Here is a 13648-nt window from a genome sequence, read left to right on the forward strand (position 1 = left end):
AAAGAAAGAAAAAGATCAAGTCCAAGGTGCGGCATCCTACTAAACCGGGGTGGGGGGGGGGGGGGGAGGGAATTTTTCTAAAACAAAGATAGACGTGTCAGAAAACAATGTGAAGTCACCTCAATTTCATTATCCAGGTAGCTAGGTTGGGTGATCTGAGGGGTTTAAGGGTTCTCCTACTGCAATTACCTCCCTCTTCTATTTGAAAGGTAAAAGCCCACCAAAGAGAGACAAGTGCTTTCATGAATGGATTATTTGGGTTTGAAGCAGTTATTACGTTACAAAAGAAGGGAACAGATTATTTTTTTTAAAGAAAAAAATGAAGGCAAATGAGGCTTGAACTTAATTACATAAGGAAAGAAACCTCTGGTTGGAAAGTGATGGAGATCAAATCATTCTCTCTTATTCTGTTCAAAAATCAATAAAAAACTTCTTTCTTTTCTTACATTACATAATAGTCAAAAAGTTTAACAATTGAATTTGAGTTCTGATAGTCAACCAAATGTTAATCATCTCTATAAATATGGTTTAAAGCAGAATGTTGTGGTGCTTACAGATCTTCTGTAAACCATACAAAATTATAAGCTCTCAACTCCTCTTAAAAGTAGTTAACACATGATCCTTCCAGTAAATTTTGCCATCACATTTCTTTGAAAGCTACCTTGAAGAACATACAGGTAAAGCTACAGAAACATGGCCTGTTAATCAAATGTCTAGGTTCCAAAATTAGTACCTGATTTACACTAATACACAACGTCAACGTTTTGTCGTTAAAGTCGAACAAGATTATCATTTCCCTCCAGAAAGGAAGTGAACACGTCGGAGACTGCTAAACTACTTCTATACAACAACTACTAAGCCTCAATCCTAAGCAAGTTGGGATCGACTATATGAATCGTCACTATCCATGTCGTTTTATCAAGAGCCCGTGCCAGTCTAATATTATTGAAAATAATAATAAGATTTGGCATCCTCTTTTATTGCTTCACTCGATGCTTCCATGACGTTAATTCAGAAGGGATCAAGTCTTCATTACATGAAAGAACAGCCTGTGCCATCAGTTTTCCAAGCAAAGCATGGTAGAACAAACCCCTGGAACCAAGCCCTGTAAATAACCAGTACTTACATTCTGTTGGGCCGCCAATGAATTCATCTACACAACCCAAGAGTGGAAGTGATCCTTCTGCAGTGAGTGGCGGCATTGCCCTTAGCCCTGCACATGTTCCTTTTATGGTCCAATTCTTTATAGCTGGATATACAGCAGATGCCTTCGGTAGTAACTCTGCAAGAGCTTTGGAGGCTTCTTCTTGGGGAACGTGTCTCGAAAAATTCCTCGATTTCCATTCCCATGTTGACCCCAAATACAATGTTTGAGGTCCTTGGACAGCAAGCCATGCATCTGAAAGTATAGAGGGGCTGTTTTCTGGATAATCCTCTCTGAAGTTTATCATTCACAAATACTTCTAATTAGTTGCATGTTGGAGGCAATGGATGTTAAAATAGTTTGAACAAGAAACTATGTGCCCCGGATACTCAACACAGAAAAAAAAGAAGGAAGAGGACACATGAAAAAGGTTTTGAGAGTTTTTTTTTTTTTTAACTTGGAACATGATGATAGGTTGAAAATTGATCTAGGCTTGAGCACAAGTCCCTCGTGTTAGAAATCAGAATGGATAAACTCAATCTACCCAAATTCTTATAAAACTCTACAAATATTTCTCATCTAGAAAGAAGAATAAAGGGACAGAAGGCGCTGGAATAGCATCACGAAGAAAGTTTGGATCAGTTGCAGTCCATATCCTGGCTGTTTTGGCTGTGCATAAGCTATTCGGGTTAATAGTCTAAATTGTGTCCATGTTTCAAAAAACATCTGCACAAGATTCCCTTGACACACCTTGGTCTATGGAGTGAAATGCAGGGTTCACGAAAATGGGAAGGTAGTTACAATTAGCCTATCACAATCATGAGAGGCTAATGTACATCAAAGTATAATATATGACTTCATATCAAGGTATCTAAAAATAGGACATTCAGTACTTCCCATATAATATATGACTTCATATCAAGGTATCTAAAAATAGGACATTCAGTACTTCCCATATAATATATGACTTCATATCAAGGTATCTAAAAATAGGACATTCAGTACTTCCCATATACCTATCACTACATTGCTACAGAAATATATTCATGATAAGTGGGGAGACTACAGAAATAAACCAATATCGACATTTTTCTCAACATGAGGATATATCAAGAAAATGGCGATATTCAATGAGCAATAACACCCCTATACATGTACCTGATGTGATCAGGGAGCTGCAAGTGAGCAATGACACCCCTACACGTTCTCAAAGGAAGCCTTCCAGAGAGTTCAGGAAGAAAGGCTGCTCCAGAACCTAGACATACGATCACTGCATCATAATCACCTGAAAAGAATATGCTAATCATTAGGATTTGACAAGATCATGTAAAAACAGAACCATCTAAATTCATAAATCAATCTGCTCTAAACACTAGCACAATCTGCAAGAAAACCCCTATAATAGGTCAAAACTCCAACTCCGAGCTTGACTAGACTCTACAGAAGATAAAGGTGTTCATTGTTGGAAGTCTGTCTTAACAGTATCTTTGGTGGGGCTAGAAGTGGAGTACAAAGTTAACTTCCCTTATTTGTTTAGGGAAGCAAGAAATGTGGGTGATTGTGCAACCTTCTAATTTAGCTTTCATAACCTTAGAGAAACAAAATTAATTAGTATTACCCGTGTTCTGTTGTATAAAGCAAGTTAATCATAAAGAGGCATAGTTGATTGATTGTTTGTTACCAAAAAACTGTTTCAAAAACATATCTACACATGAACTTTCACTAGGAACTGTTGTAGAAACACTTCATGAAGCACATTCTCATACTTCTCTTTCTTGAAAAAAGTTCACCAAGTTCAAATGCATCTTCTATCTTTTTGAAGACCAGAACTGTCAAAAGTTTCTCAGGAACTGCTTTTCAGAATAACAATTAGGATCACCTTCCAGCCTGACCCAAAAGTTAAAAAATGTATCTGAAAATCCACATGAGAAGCAAGGAGATTAACCCATTTTCACCAAGTAACTAGCTGAGTTAAAATATTCATACGGGGAAGTCTCCCATTTGAACTACCAAAGGAAGCCTAACAACTTGAATGGAGAACATGGAAAGAGAATACGAGAATTGAGAACCCACTTCTTGGCTACATTCTTTCTGGTGATACAAAACTATTGTAAGGACCTGAGGAAGCTAAGGTGATTCAATAGCATACCTGCTAATTCTAGAAGATTAAGAACTGATTCCTTGTGCAAATTTAACTCTTTACATGAAATGCCCAAACTGCACTTGGATTTCACAAAAGTTTTGCATGCTAAGTAGAGAGCCTGAAAGAGAATCAAAAGTAAGAAATTTTTTTAATGATACAAAGGAAAAAGACCTGTTCAGAGTTCTATAGTTACAGGATTTCTCCCTTCAAACCTCAAGATAATTCTGAGGATTAACATTCACGGCTTCAGGCATATGGAAGGCTAAGTCCAGGGGCACACACAAATCAGGTACAAGCTTCTGTGCAGCATCCTTGTGAATCGACTCAATTCTGCAGCTGGCAATGCAGTTTTGAGCATTCTACTCAAGGAAAAGAAGACAATTACCCATAATCATGAAATTACATATAAGTTTCTTGTTGCATGTAATAATTTGATGCACTCACATCATTCATCATGTGCATATTCTTCACAGAGAGCACTGGTCTCACGAGTCCGCTGTTGATCATTCAAAACCAATATGTTTAGACTGTAAAAAGATGGTTATACCTCTTCCATATAGTACAAAGAAAGTATGAGCACAATGAAGGACCAAAAGATAGGGGAGTGGGTTGACTAAAGCGTACAATGTACGTGACAGTTTCCAACTTGTGGTAGTGAACATATTTAAAGAAAGAAAAGGTTCACTTGTAAGCTCAGATAAGCTGCTGCAGTTCAATCATGAGTGATGACTGCTGCAGAACATACAAGTTAACAGAAACAAGCGATTTGCTAATAGAATGATATGCTTTATCTGATGCTAAAGATAAATGGATGTCAAAACAATTTTAAGCAGGACGGAACAGTGAATATTTATTTAAACTAAACTTTTTTGTCAGTAATTTAAACTGAAAATATTAACATCAAATGGAAAAGGAATCACATTTTTACATCTAGAATTTGAATTTATTACCAATATACCCAAAATTATATACCAAATGTCTTAGCAGAACAGTTGAGGATTAGCCTCTTATCCCTTATTCCCTTTTGGTGCCCCCATAAGATCCCTGTAGGTATATAAGACTTGGTGTTATTAGAAAAACATATCTTTTTCTAGGTTTTCTACATTTTGGTATACTCCCTGTATTCTATTTTTGCGCAAACATCAATGAGATCTTATTATTATCAAAAAAAAAAAAGAGACGTCCTAGCAGTTTACATATTGCATGTTTTATACTACTAACCTTCTCCTGACTATAAAGTCGCCTTCTTTTAGGCCAGTTTTGGGCATAACCATGTCTAAGGACTTGGAAGATCGAGCATCTTCAGCAACATTTAGAAGCTTTAAACTTTCTTTCCAGCACTCTTCTCCCCGCCACAGAAGCTTAACTGCAAATTGTGAGTTAAATCTCAGAAAGGGATTATAACTTTACCAATGTTCAAAAAAAAATAAAATCTCAGAAAGGGATTATATCAAAATAAATTATTTTATCTTTAAGTGAATGCTAAGAGACGAATAAAAGGAACTAGTTTGAAGGAAGAACTCTGAAGTCCAATGAGTTGTCTCCTCCTGATAAAACCGTTCGCATGTACCTTTGGGGGAATAGGGATGAAGGAGTCCACCAGACATTCCAGATGCACCTCCACCAATGCCAACTTCATCGTAAATGTCTATGCAAAAATTTGATTCCTCTGAACTTTGCTATACAACATAAAAAAGATGCAGCTGTAATTAGCTGCCTATGCTAATTGAACGGAAAAGGAAAAAAGAAGCTGCCAATGTAACTTAGCATTAAGACTCACAGATAAAACTAATCTGTCAACGGAACTAAGTTATATATGCTAATGGTATAAAGAATTTCTAGACTTGGATAAAACGAATTTGTAAAAAGAAGGATCGGGCCCATTTGGACATAATTTATTTTTTTGCCTCTTCTCAAAAAAGAAAATTCCACAAAAACCTGTTTGGTTAAACATTGTTTCAGTTTTTACTCCAAACTTGAAAAAGTGGTCCAGAGAAATTTTCCCATGGACAACAACAGCATACTTACCACAAGTAGCGTCTGGGGAGGGCAGGATGTATGCAGACCCTACCCTACCTTTGTGGGATAGAAAGGTTGTTTCCGATAGAGGAGAACTCAATTTCCCCCAGAAAACTTCAATATCTTTTCAAGTGAAATACATGTTTAAACACAACTTCAACTTCAAAATACCCATTTTCAACTTAACTTAAAATACAATATTTTACCAATATCACTCAAGTCATGTCCAAATGCCTACTAAATATATATGCACCAGATATTTTTTACAAATTAATTACCCAATTTCTCAGGTTACCAATCCACTTCTTATAAAGAATTACATGTAATTACCTAACATAACCTAATAGGATTGGTTTCATTAAGAGCGTTCAAAATATAAAGTAAACACACGAAAAACCCAAAGGGGTCAACATTACTAAATATACATTAAAAAACATAATCTAAACATGTATAAGCAATGTAATTTCAGTGGGGTTCGGATAACCCCTTGGCGCTACCTGGCTCCGCCACTGCCTAACACTATAACTTAAAAGCCTTTTCACCTTTGGATTAACGAAAAAGTTATTAACTTTGTTGCCTCCTAAGAAAGTGCAAGTAGAACTCCATAGGCAATAACTATATGTAAAGACAAAGTGGGGAATTGGGGATACTTGCAACAAATGCCAAGCCACAGACAATCCAGCAAATCCAGCACCAAGAACAGCATATCTGAATATAAAATCCAATTCCAAACAAAACTCAAGTCAGGAAAAAAAGAAAAAAACATCAAAATTCAATGTATATATTTCTACATTGGATTATTTACTAACCTGAGGGGCTTTTGTGAAACAGCAGAAAAACATCTGATAGATAAGAATGAAGAAGAAAAAGACACCCTTTTGGGAAAATAGTGTAAAAGGCCACGACTTTGTGATAATTTTGTAGAAAATAGAAATGGGTTTTGGATTATAAGCGCCATTGAAGAACCTGTAGAGGTATTGGTAATGGTGTCTGGTTTTGCAAGTCGCTAAGGTTTAAGCAAAACCCGTTAACCCGAAATTCGGGTTATATGGAAACGGATAATTCATTTGAGCTTTCTAACGATTCAATTGTTACGTTGGACATTCGGTGGTTGCCAGTTGGACAAACGTAGATAGTTGCGGAATAAATTTTTAATTACGTTGTATTACTTATTTAGTTACTCCTTAATCTTAAAATAAGTTATATCAGGATTAATAATTAGTAATAAGATAATTGTGGAATTAGTCATTTAAGAATAAAACAATGAAAACGAGAAAAATGTCGATGAGGTCCTTCGTAATTATTTTATTTTTTATAAACAAACAACTTATTCTTTGAAATTATACATGCATGTTATTTTAATACAATAAACTAAACAACAAAAAAATAATACCATGATAATTAATTCCAAATATGCTAATCACTAGATAAACTCAACATAACTTGTCTTCAAATCAAAGGAGCACTAGCGCATTCACATTGAAAGTCTCCAATTCTATAACAATACAACATAGTTAAAGTTCGACCCGATGGTATATGAAACTAGACACTTCTCACAAACAGCAACTACCTATAACGAGAGAGTTTCCTTATCATTATGGCATACCTATATATAGAAATAGAATAACATTATATAAGTCCTAACCTATAACAACCACAAATATCGAATCAAGTCTCCGTAGTGACGAAATCTAGCAAATAATACCTTCCCCTCTTGCAACGAGAATTTTTTTTATTTTATATAATATAAAAATATATATAAAAAAAGAGAGTAAAGATATAAAATTAGGGAGTTTGGTAAGAAATGACAATGGGATGCTGATACATGATTGAACATGGGTCAGCATTTTTTCAAAAGGTGCACCTGAGAAAACCCACTGCTCTAAGTAAGAATTTCTCTTTTCGTCTTCTGCTCAGTCAACTGGAAGTCAATCAACCCCTTTTTCTGCTGCCGGTCCTTCCTCCACCACCGATCAACTCTGCACCGCCATCATGGGAAACGGCGGACTTGAGAATGGCACCACTAGTTCACCGAGTGCTGAACCTTCACTGATCACAAACCAGCTTTCCGTACTGTCAATCAATGACGACGAACATTCCTCTGTTTCAGTTGAGAAAGATCCCAGAAAAATCGCTAGAAAGTAAGTTCTTTTGAGTTTCTCTCCTAAAAATGTGGATTATGGAGTATGAGTGCTCTGTTCTACCTTGTCCTTGTGTGTGCGAAATTGATAGATAGAAGTATATATTTTTGTCAATTATATGTGTATGTATACACACATTGAATTGAGTTATGCCGAGAATGTTAGTAACTTAGTTGGTTGGCCTACTTGTTGGGGGAGGGTTGGATTCCCTACATTGTAAATTGGAAATCCCTCCTCTGGTTTCCCTTCCCCTACCCACATTTTTCAAAAAATAAATAAAAATTGAGTTGTGCTGCTGTTTATGAGAAATTCACAGAAAGACAGAGAGAAAGATCGAAATGATCCTTTATTTTTGGCTTTAGATTCAAATTCATTCTTTATATTTCACACGAAGCACTAGTAGTCCTCCATGATTGAATTATTGGAGCACTATAAGTTCCCTGCCTGACCTGTATTTATTTTTTTAAGGCTCAACTATGTAGGATCACCTTATTATGCATTGAAGCTACAGCTCTGAAACAAAAGTTTTAAATTTTTAAGTTGAGAAGCGTAGGGAGGGTCTATTATCCCTGAGTTCCAAGTGTTGCTGTTAGTTCTAAGTATTACACACTAGATGAGTTTTGCAGTTAGTTCTAAGACTTAGGACATAGGTTCGGGCCCTGTGCCATGCGAACTAAGCCTGACATTAAGTTGAGAAGGGTAGAGATGCAGATCTATTATTCCCGTACTTCTAAGAGTTGACGCTAGATGAATTTTTCTGTCATAAAAAATACTTAGCCTTTTAGAATCCATTTAAGATTAGAAATTGATTTTTCTTTTGGTTTTGTGCATGCTTGTAATTACTCCAGCACTTCATTAGTGCTAACGTTATGATGCAATTACCTTTCTCGCGAAACTAAAAGAAAAAATCTTGTGTCACGACCCAAATTATGATTCAAGACACGAAATGGCACCCAATGAGCCACTATCCATTAGGAAAACCTCTAATCTAAACATGTTGATATTGAAGAGAAGATGAAACAATACTATTGAATAGATACTATACTTTCTCTTGAACCGCAGTACTATTATTTGATTAGATCATCAAATCTTTTATTTCTCTTGGGATTTCTTCAATGTTCAGTTCTACACACATCTACTTTTTTTGGAGGTAAACAACCATTATGTGGCATGGGAGTCACATCCCGTATGAAAGTTAATAGTAAACCACTTCAGCGAATAGCTTGTAATATTGCATTTCTTCTAATACTAGGACCTTTTACCGTGACTTTTGCTCGTTGCATACCTTGATCCACTACGATACCGATAACGTTTGTTGCTGTGGTTTGAGCAGCAAACAATGATCCTTTTCTCGTACCTTTGAATCTAAAAGTAGCAAGAGGACCAAGAAACTACTTACTCGACCCTGTACATCTGTAACAATGACAATGGTATTATTGAACTTGCTTGACTATGAATAACTCCTTTGGTATTCTACGTGAACCAATACGTCCATACCCGTGTAAATAAAATCTCACCATCCATACATAACGAATTGATATGGTATATTCATGTCATAATATATGAACAAGTTTTGACATTGGATAATGTGGCCAAGAGGGTCTCTCGGAAACAGCCTCTCTACCTCTACGAGGTAGTGGCAAGGTCTGCGTACACTCTACCCTCCCCAGACCCCACCTAGTGGGATTTCACTGGGTATGTTGTTGTTGTTGTTGTTGTTGGCCAAGAGAGGAATCTCTCTATGCAACAGATGTTCCTTATGTGGTAAGGCTAATGAGACAGTGAGACATCTCTTCTTACATTGCAACTTTACTGAGCAGCTGTGACAGATTTTCCTTAATCTCCGAGGCATATCTTGGTGTATGCCTAGCAAGATTGATGAGACTCTATTCAGTTGGGAGATGGCTGGAGTTGGGGCTACAAACAGAGAAAGATGGAGGATGATCCCTGCTAATATTCGGTGGACTATATGGAGGGAGAGAAACGAGAGATGTTTTGAGAATAGGAACAACAACCTGCAGGAAGTAAAGCTTAAGTGTATTTTGTTGTTCTGCTTTTGGTGTACAAATGTCTACTCCAATGAAACTGAGTCAATCATAGATGTTTTAGGATCCATTTAGATTTGGTTCAGTTTTTGGATAGATTATACTCCCTTTTTGCTTTTGTAAATATGGTTTTTTAGTACTACCTAAGTACTATATGAAATACAAATGTTACCAGTTTCAAAAAATATATGAACAATAAGAGCTGGCGTTTTTATTGAGATTATAATTCATAGGAAAGAAAATAGATGTATGGATGGAATCAAATATGCAATATTTATAGGCAAAAGTATTTAGTTATGGGAAAATCAATATATTAGTAAGGATCTAGTAGGATAGAAATAAAGCATTGGGTTGAACTCTTCTTTGGTGTCAAGGTAATAGCTGTGAATAGTCATCGACTTCTGGGAAAGAGTAGAAGGAGGAGACTTATTATGGGGCGTACAATGCATTACAAACGTATGATCATTATCCTTTAACGAGGTTATTCTATTCCACCTCTTAGAAATAAAAATATTTAATAGCATGACTATACATTTATACAAAACTTCTACCCCAAGCACATGCAATGGAACCATAGACAATCAAGTGAAATCCAATCCACAAAATAATTTAATCTATGGATAGCGTCGCTGTGGTAAAGGTTGTAATGCAGAAGGCTGCAAGACGTAGATGAGGAGGTCATAAGCGTCTACGGAATGAAAAAGACATATATGGCAGAATCGTAACTATTTGATATTGTTAAGTCTCACGTCGGTGGGATGAGGCAATTATGGACTCCTTATATGGATTTGGGCAATTCTCCCCTCATGAACTAGCTTTTGGGGTGTGAGTTAGCTCCAAAGCCTAAATTAATAAACATATATAAACCTATGGAAACATAATATACTAGATAGGAAGGTATAGCGGAATATCTGGCCAATATTCCATAAACCCACTAAAAGGACTTAAGTTATGGAGCTATTAAATATGAGTACAAAATACGAGACATAACTTGAAATTAATAAAGTACTATAGTTTGCTAATAGGAGAAGTTGCCTCCACGGTCTAGTAGTGGCTCAACTCTATTGGACAAGACTGAATCAAATTGGAATCACTGCTCTATAACTAAATCACCCCTGTTGACCTGCACACATGTAGTAACCGCGAGCAGCGAGTCTAAAGGACCAACAAGATTATCGACTTGCTTTCCCAGCCTACCCCTGACTCCCTGAGGCAAGTCCCTAGAAATCGCCTGTAGTGCATACATACACAATAACACGGCAATACATGTGTAGAACAAACTGAAATCATGAATGTATGTAGTGACAGTAGACATGATGTGACTACAGGTTGATTGACTGCTAAAGCTGTTGTGGTGCTATGAGTTATTCCTCACTCAAGCTCAACTTGCCAACTACACAAACATAGCTCATGCTCGTCCACACACATGAACAAGGCAGTTTGAATGCAAATAAACACACCATACATCATGCTTTAAGGAAAATCAAGCAAGCTAAGAGTTAAACTCTCACTTGCTTCGAAAATGGCGAATTTCCCTTGACATGAATATCTGAAGTCCTCTCAGACAATCTCCTGTCCTCAATCTATTTAAAATCACAAATAATGGGTCCAAATTAGCCGAGGAGAACTAATCCCATGATTTGAAGACACTTTGGGGTCAAGGTCAATTCAAAATTCTTCCTCACATCAACAATTTAAATAGCAAAATAAATTACATGTACACGTTACCCATTAGCTATGGAATCCCATTTTATAATCAAAATCATATTTTGATAGCAACTGGTCGGTCAAAAGTCCAAATGCATCCTTTTAGGGCTTAGGCCATAATCCCCAATTTGATATCTCAAATCACATGTTTTCGTGGTTCAAGTTCTATGAAAATCACAACTAATCATGGGTCCAATATAAGGAATCAATACCTCGAATATGAGGTTGAAAGTTGAAACTCTGAATCTCTATAATCCAAGACCGAGAACCTCTTACTCAAAATCCCAAATTCCTTGTTAAAAACGATGCTGAAGTCTCATAGCAACTTTTAGTCTGCTACAAGTCCTCTATTACGTTCACATCCCTTGGCTCGCTTTTGCGATACAGTCAAGTTCAGGCTTGCAACGTGGTCGTGTAGAGAGCTCGACAGGAGTTGACCTGACCCTCAACCTTCACACTTGCACTCTATGACCTTATTTTTGTGATGAACCTTTTCGTTCCACGATCGTGATAGAGGAAGGCATCAACAACAGAAAAATCTACAATTAATTGACCCTAACTGGTGCAGAAACACCTCCGAGCCTCTCGGTTCCCAATCCAAACATGCCAATAAGTCCAAAAACATTATATGAACCTATAGGTTGTCTTAAATCATGAAATGGCACTCAAATATTTCAAAAGAGGGTTGAGTTGTATGCCTTTGGGTAATAAACATAAAGCAGTAGAAATATGATGACATTTTGGAGAAGACAGAGAAAAAACTAGCTAAATGGAAGGCACAATACTTGTCCATTGGGGGAAGATCATTTTAATCAACAGAGTACTAGATTCTCTACCAACTTATATGATGCCTCTTTTTCCAATACCTTCTAAGGTGGACAAAAGGCTTGAAAAATTGAAAAGGGACTTCTTGTTGCCAGTCAACAAAGAGTGTAAGGGGTATAACTTGGTAAACTGGAAAACTGTCCAGCTGAGCAAGAAGTTGGGGGGCTTGGCATCAGAAATCTGAGGTTACACAATTATAACTTGCTGATAAAGTGGTTATGGAGGTATAATGGTGAATACTTCTCACTGTGGAGAGGTAATTCAATGCGAATATGGGCAGACTGAACCGTGGTGAACAAATATGGAGCTGTGGTTTGGTGATCTTTAAGAGCATTATGGCATAAGCGGGAAGAGGACGCCCCATTTAAAGTGGGAATGGTGCAATAATCAGGTTCTGGAGAGATGTCTGGATTGATCAAATCCTTTTTAGAGAATCCTATCCTGATCTATTCTCCCCGTGTACCATCCAAATGCTACTGTAAGGACTGTTGGACATCCCAGGATTGCAACTTTTTCTTTAGGAGGTATTTGAATGATTGGGAGGCGGTGAGAGTGGCAAAACCATTGAAGGAAATTGAAGTCTTCACATGTATTTCAACTGTCCCTGACACAATAAAGTGGATACATAGTGAAAATGGTGTCTTTTCCGTCAACAGAATATACAAGAGAGGAAATGGTGGAGAAGCTGGAGGAAGTTCAACTTTATGAAAGTATGTTTCGGTAAGTATAGCAGTAGCACCAACAAAAGTGAAATGCTTCTCTTGGTTGGTGGTCGGGAAGGCTTGTTTGACAATAGAAGCTTTCAAGAGAAAGGGAATGCCTGTACTCCCTAGGTGTTTTTTTGTGTAATGAAGTAGAGGAAACAAACAGTCACATGTCCCTCCACTGTAAATCTACATCTCAACTGTAGGCCGTTTTATCAGCCTCACTGAAGTCAAGTGGACCATGCCAGAACATACCGCAGACCAACTGAGTTGCTGGATTAAAAGTGGTGGGAGCAAGAGTCAGAAGAAATGGTGGAGGGTGATACCTGCTTGCATCCGGTGGACAGTGTGGAAGGAAAGGAGTGGAAGAAGTTTTGAAGATAGATTCAATTCTGTACTGAGTGAAATGGAATTGCATTGTATCTTTTTATTTTTGGTGCAAAGATCAATGTATAGAGGAAGTAGATGATCTGGTAGATTTATTATTTATTATGAGCCCTGTAAATCAGTTTTATTCTTCTTCTTTTAGTTTAACTACTCTTTATTAAAATGCTGAGGAATAGAACAATATTAGTTTATGAAAAATAAAAGGGGGTTGGGTTGTTACACTTTGATAATGTTAAGTTAAACGTTTGAAATGGCAAGAGAGTTAAAATGTTGGCTGAGAAGTGGTCTGATGATACTCTTCTATTTGAGAAAATCCCTGACTTATATACATTATATAATTACCATCAACAAGAATTGCACTATAGTTGTCTACTAGTCTTCTGGTGTATGGATCTTATATTGAGAAGAAGTTTCAATGATCAACAGATAGAAGATTCTTTACTTTGGAAGGTTAAAAGCATTTTCTGTCAGGGCATGCTACAATTTTTTTTGCTGAAAATGGGAGGGAACTATGAAAATTCTGGTGTATGGAT

General features: G+C 36.8%; 2 protein-coding genes across 3 annotated transcripts in view; one reads left to right on the plus strand and one right to left on the minus strand.

Moving 5' to 3' along the window:
* Positions 1-678: 678 nt before the first annotated feature.
* LOC125824455 (uncharacterized) lies at positions 679-6383 on the minus strand. Its single transcript, XM_049503835.1, has 9 exons — positions 6116-6383; positions 5957-6014; positions 4858-4966; positions 4509-4653; positions 3732-3783; positions 3500-3646; positions 3294-3405; positions 2303-2429; positions 679-1437 (listed from the first exon to the last, which is right to left on the minus strand). The coding sequence occupies exons 1-9, from the start codon at positions 6262-6264 to the stop codon at positions 978-980; spliced, it is 1359 nt and encodes a 452-aa protein (XP_049359792.1). The 5' UTR covers positions 6265-6383; the 3' UTR covers positions 679-977.
* A 762-nt stretch (positions 6384-7145) lies between these two features.
* LOC125824287 (dicer-like protein 4) overlaps positions 7146-13648 on the plus strand; it is a 38595-nt gene continuing 32092 nt past the window's right edge. Inside the window, exon 1 of one of the 2 annotated variants that reach the window (XM_049503632.1) lies at positions 7146-7447. In XM_049503632.1, the coding sequence (XP_049359589.1) occupies positions 7299-7447 (149 nt within the window). In that variant the 5' untranslated portion in view covers positions 7146-7298. The remainder of the gene's footprint in view (positions 7448-13648) is intronic. The other variant, XM_049503631.1, reaches the window with a different exon arrangement.

This window comes from Solanum verrucosum, unplaced genomic scaffold (assembly GCF_900185275.1).
Source record: "Solanum verrucosum unplaced genomic scaffold, falcon-dt-bn FXZP01000022.1, whole genome shotgun sequence".
Classification (NCBI taxonomy): Eukaryota; Viridiplantae; Streptophyta; class Magnoliopsida; order Solanales; family Solanaceae; genus Solanum; species Solanum verrucosum.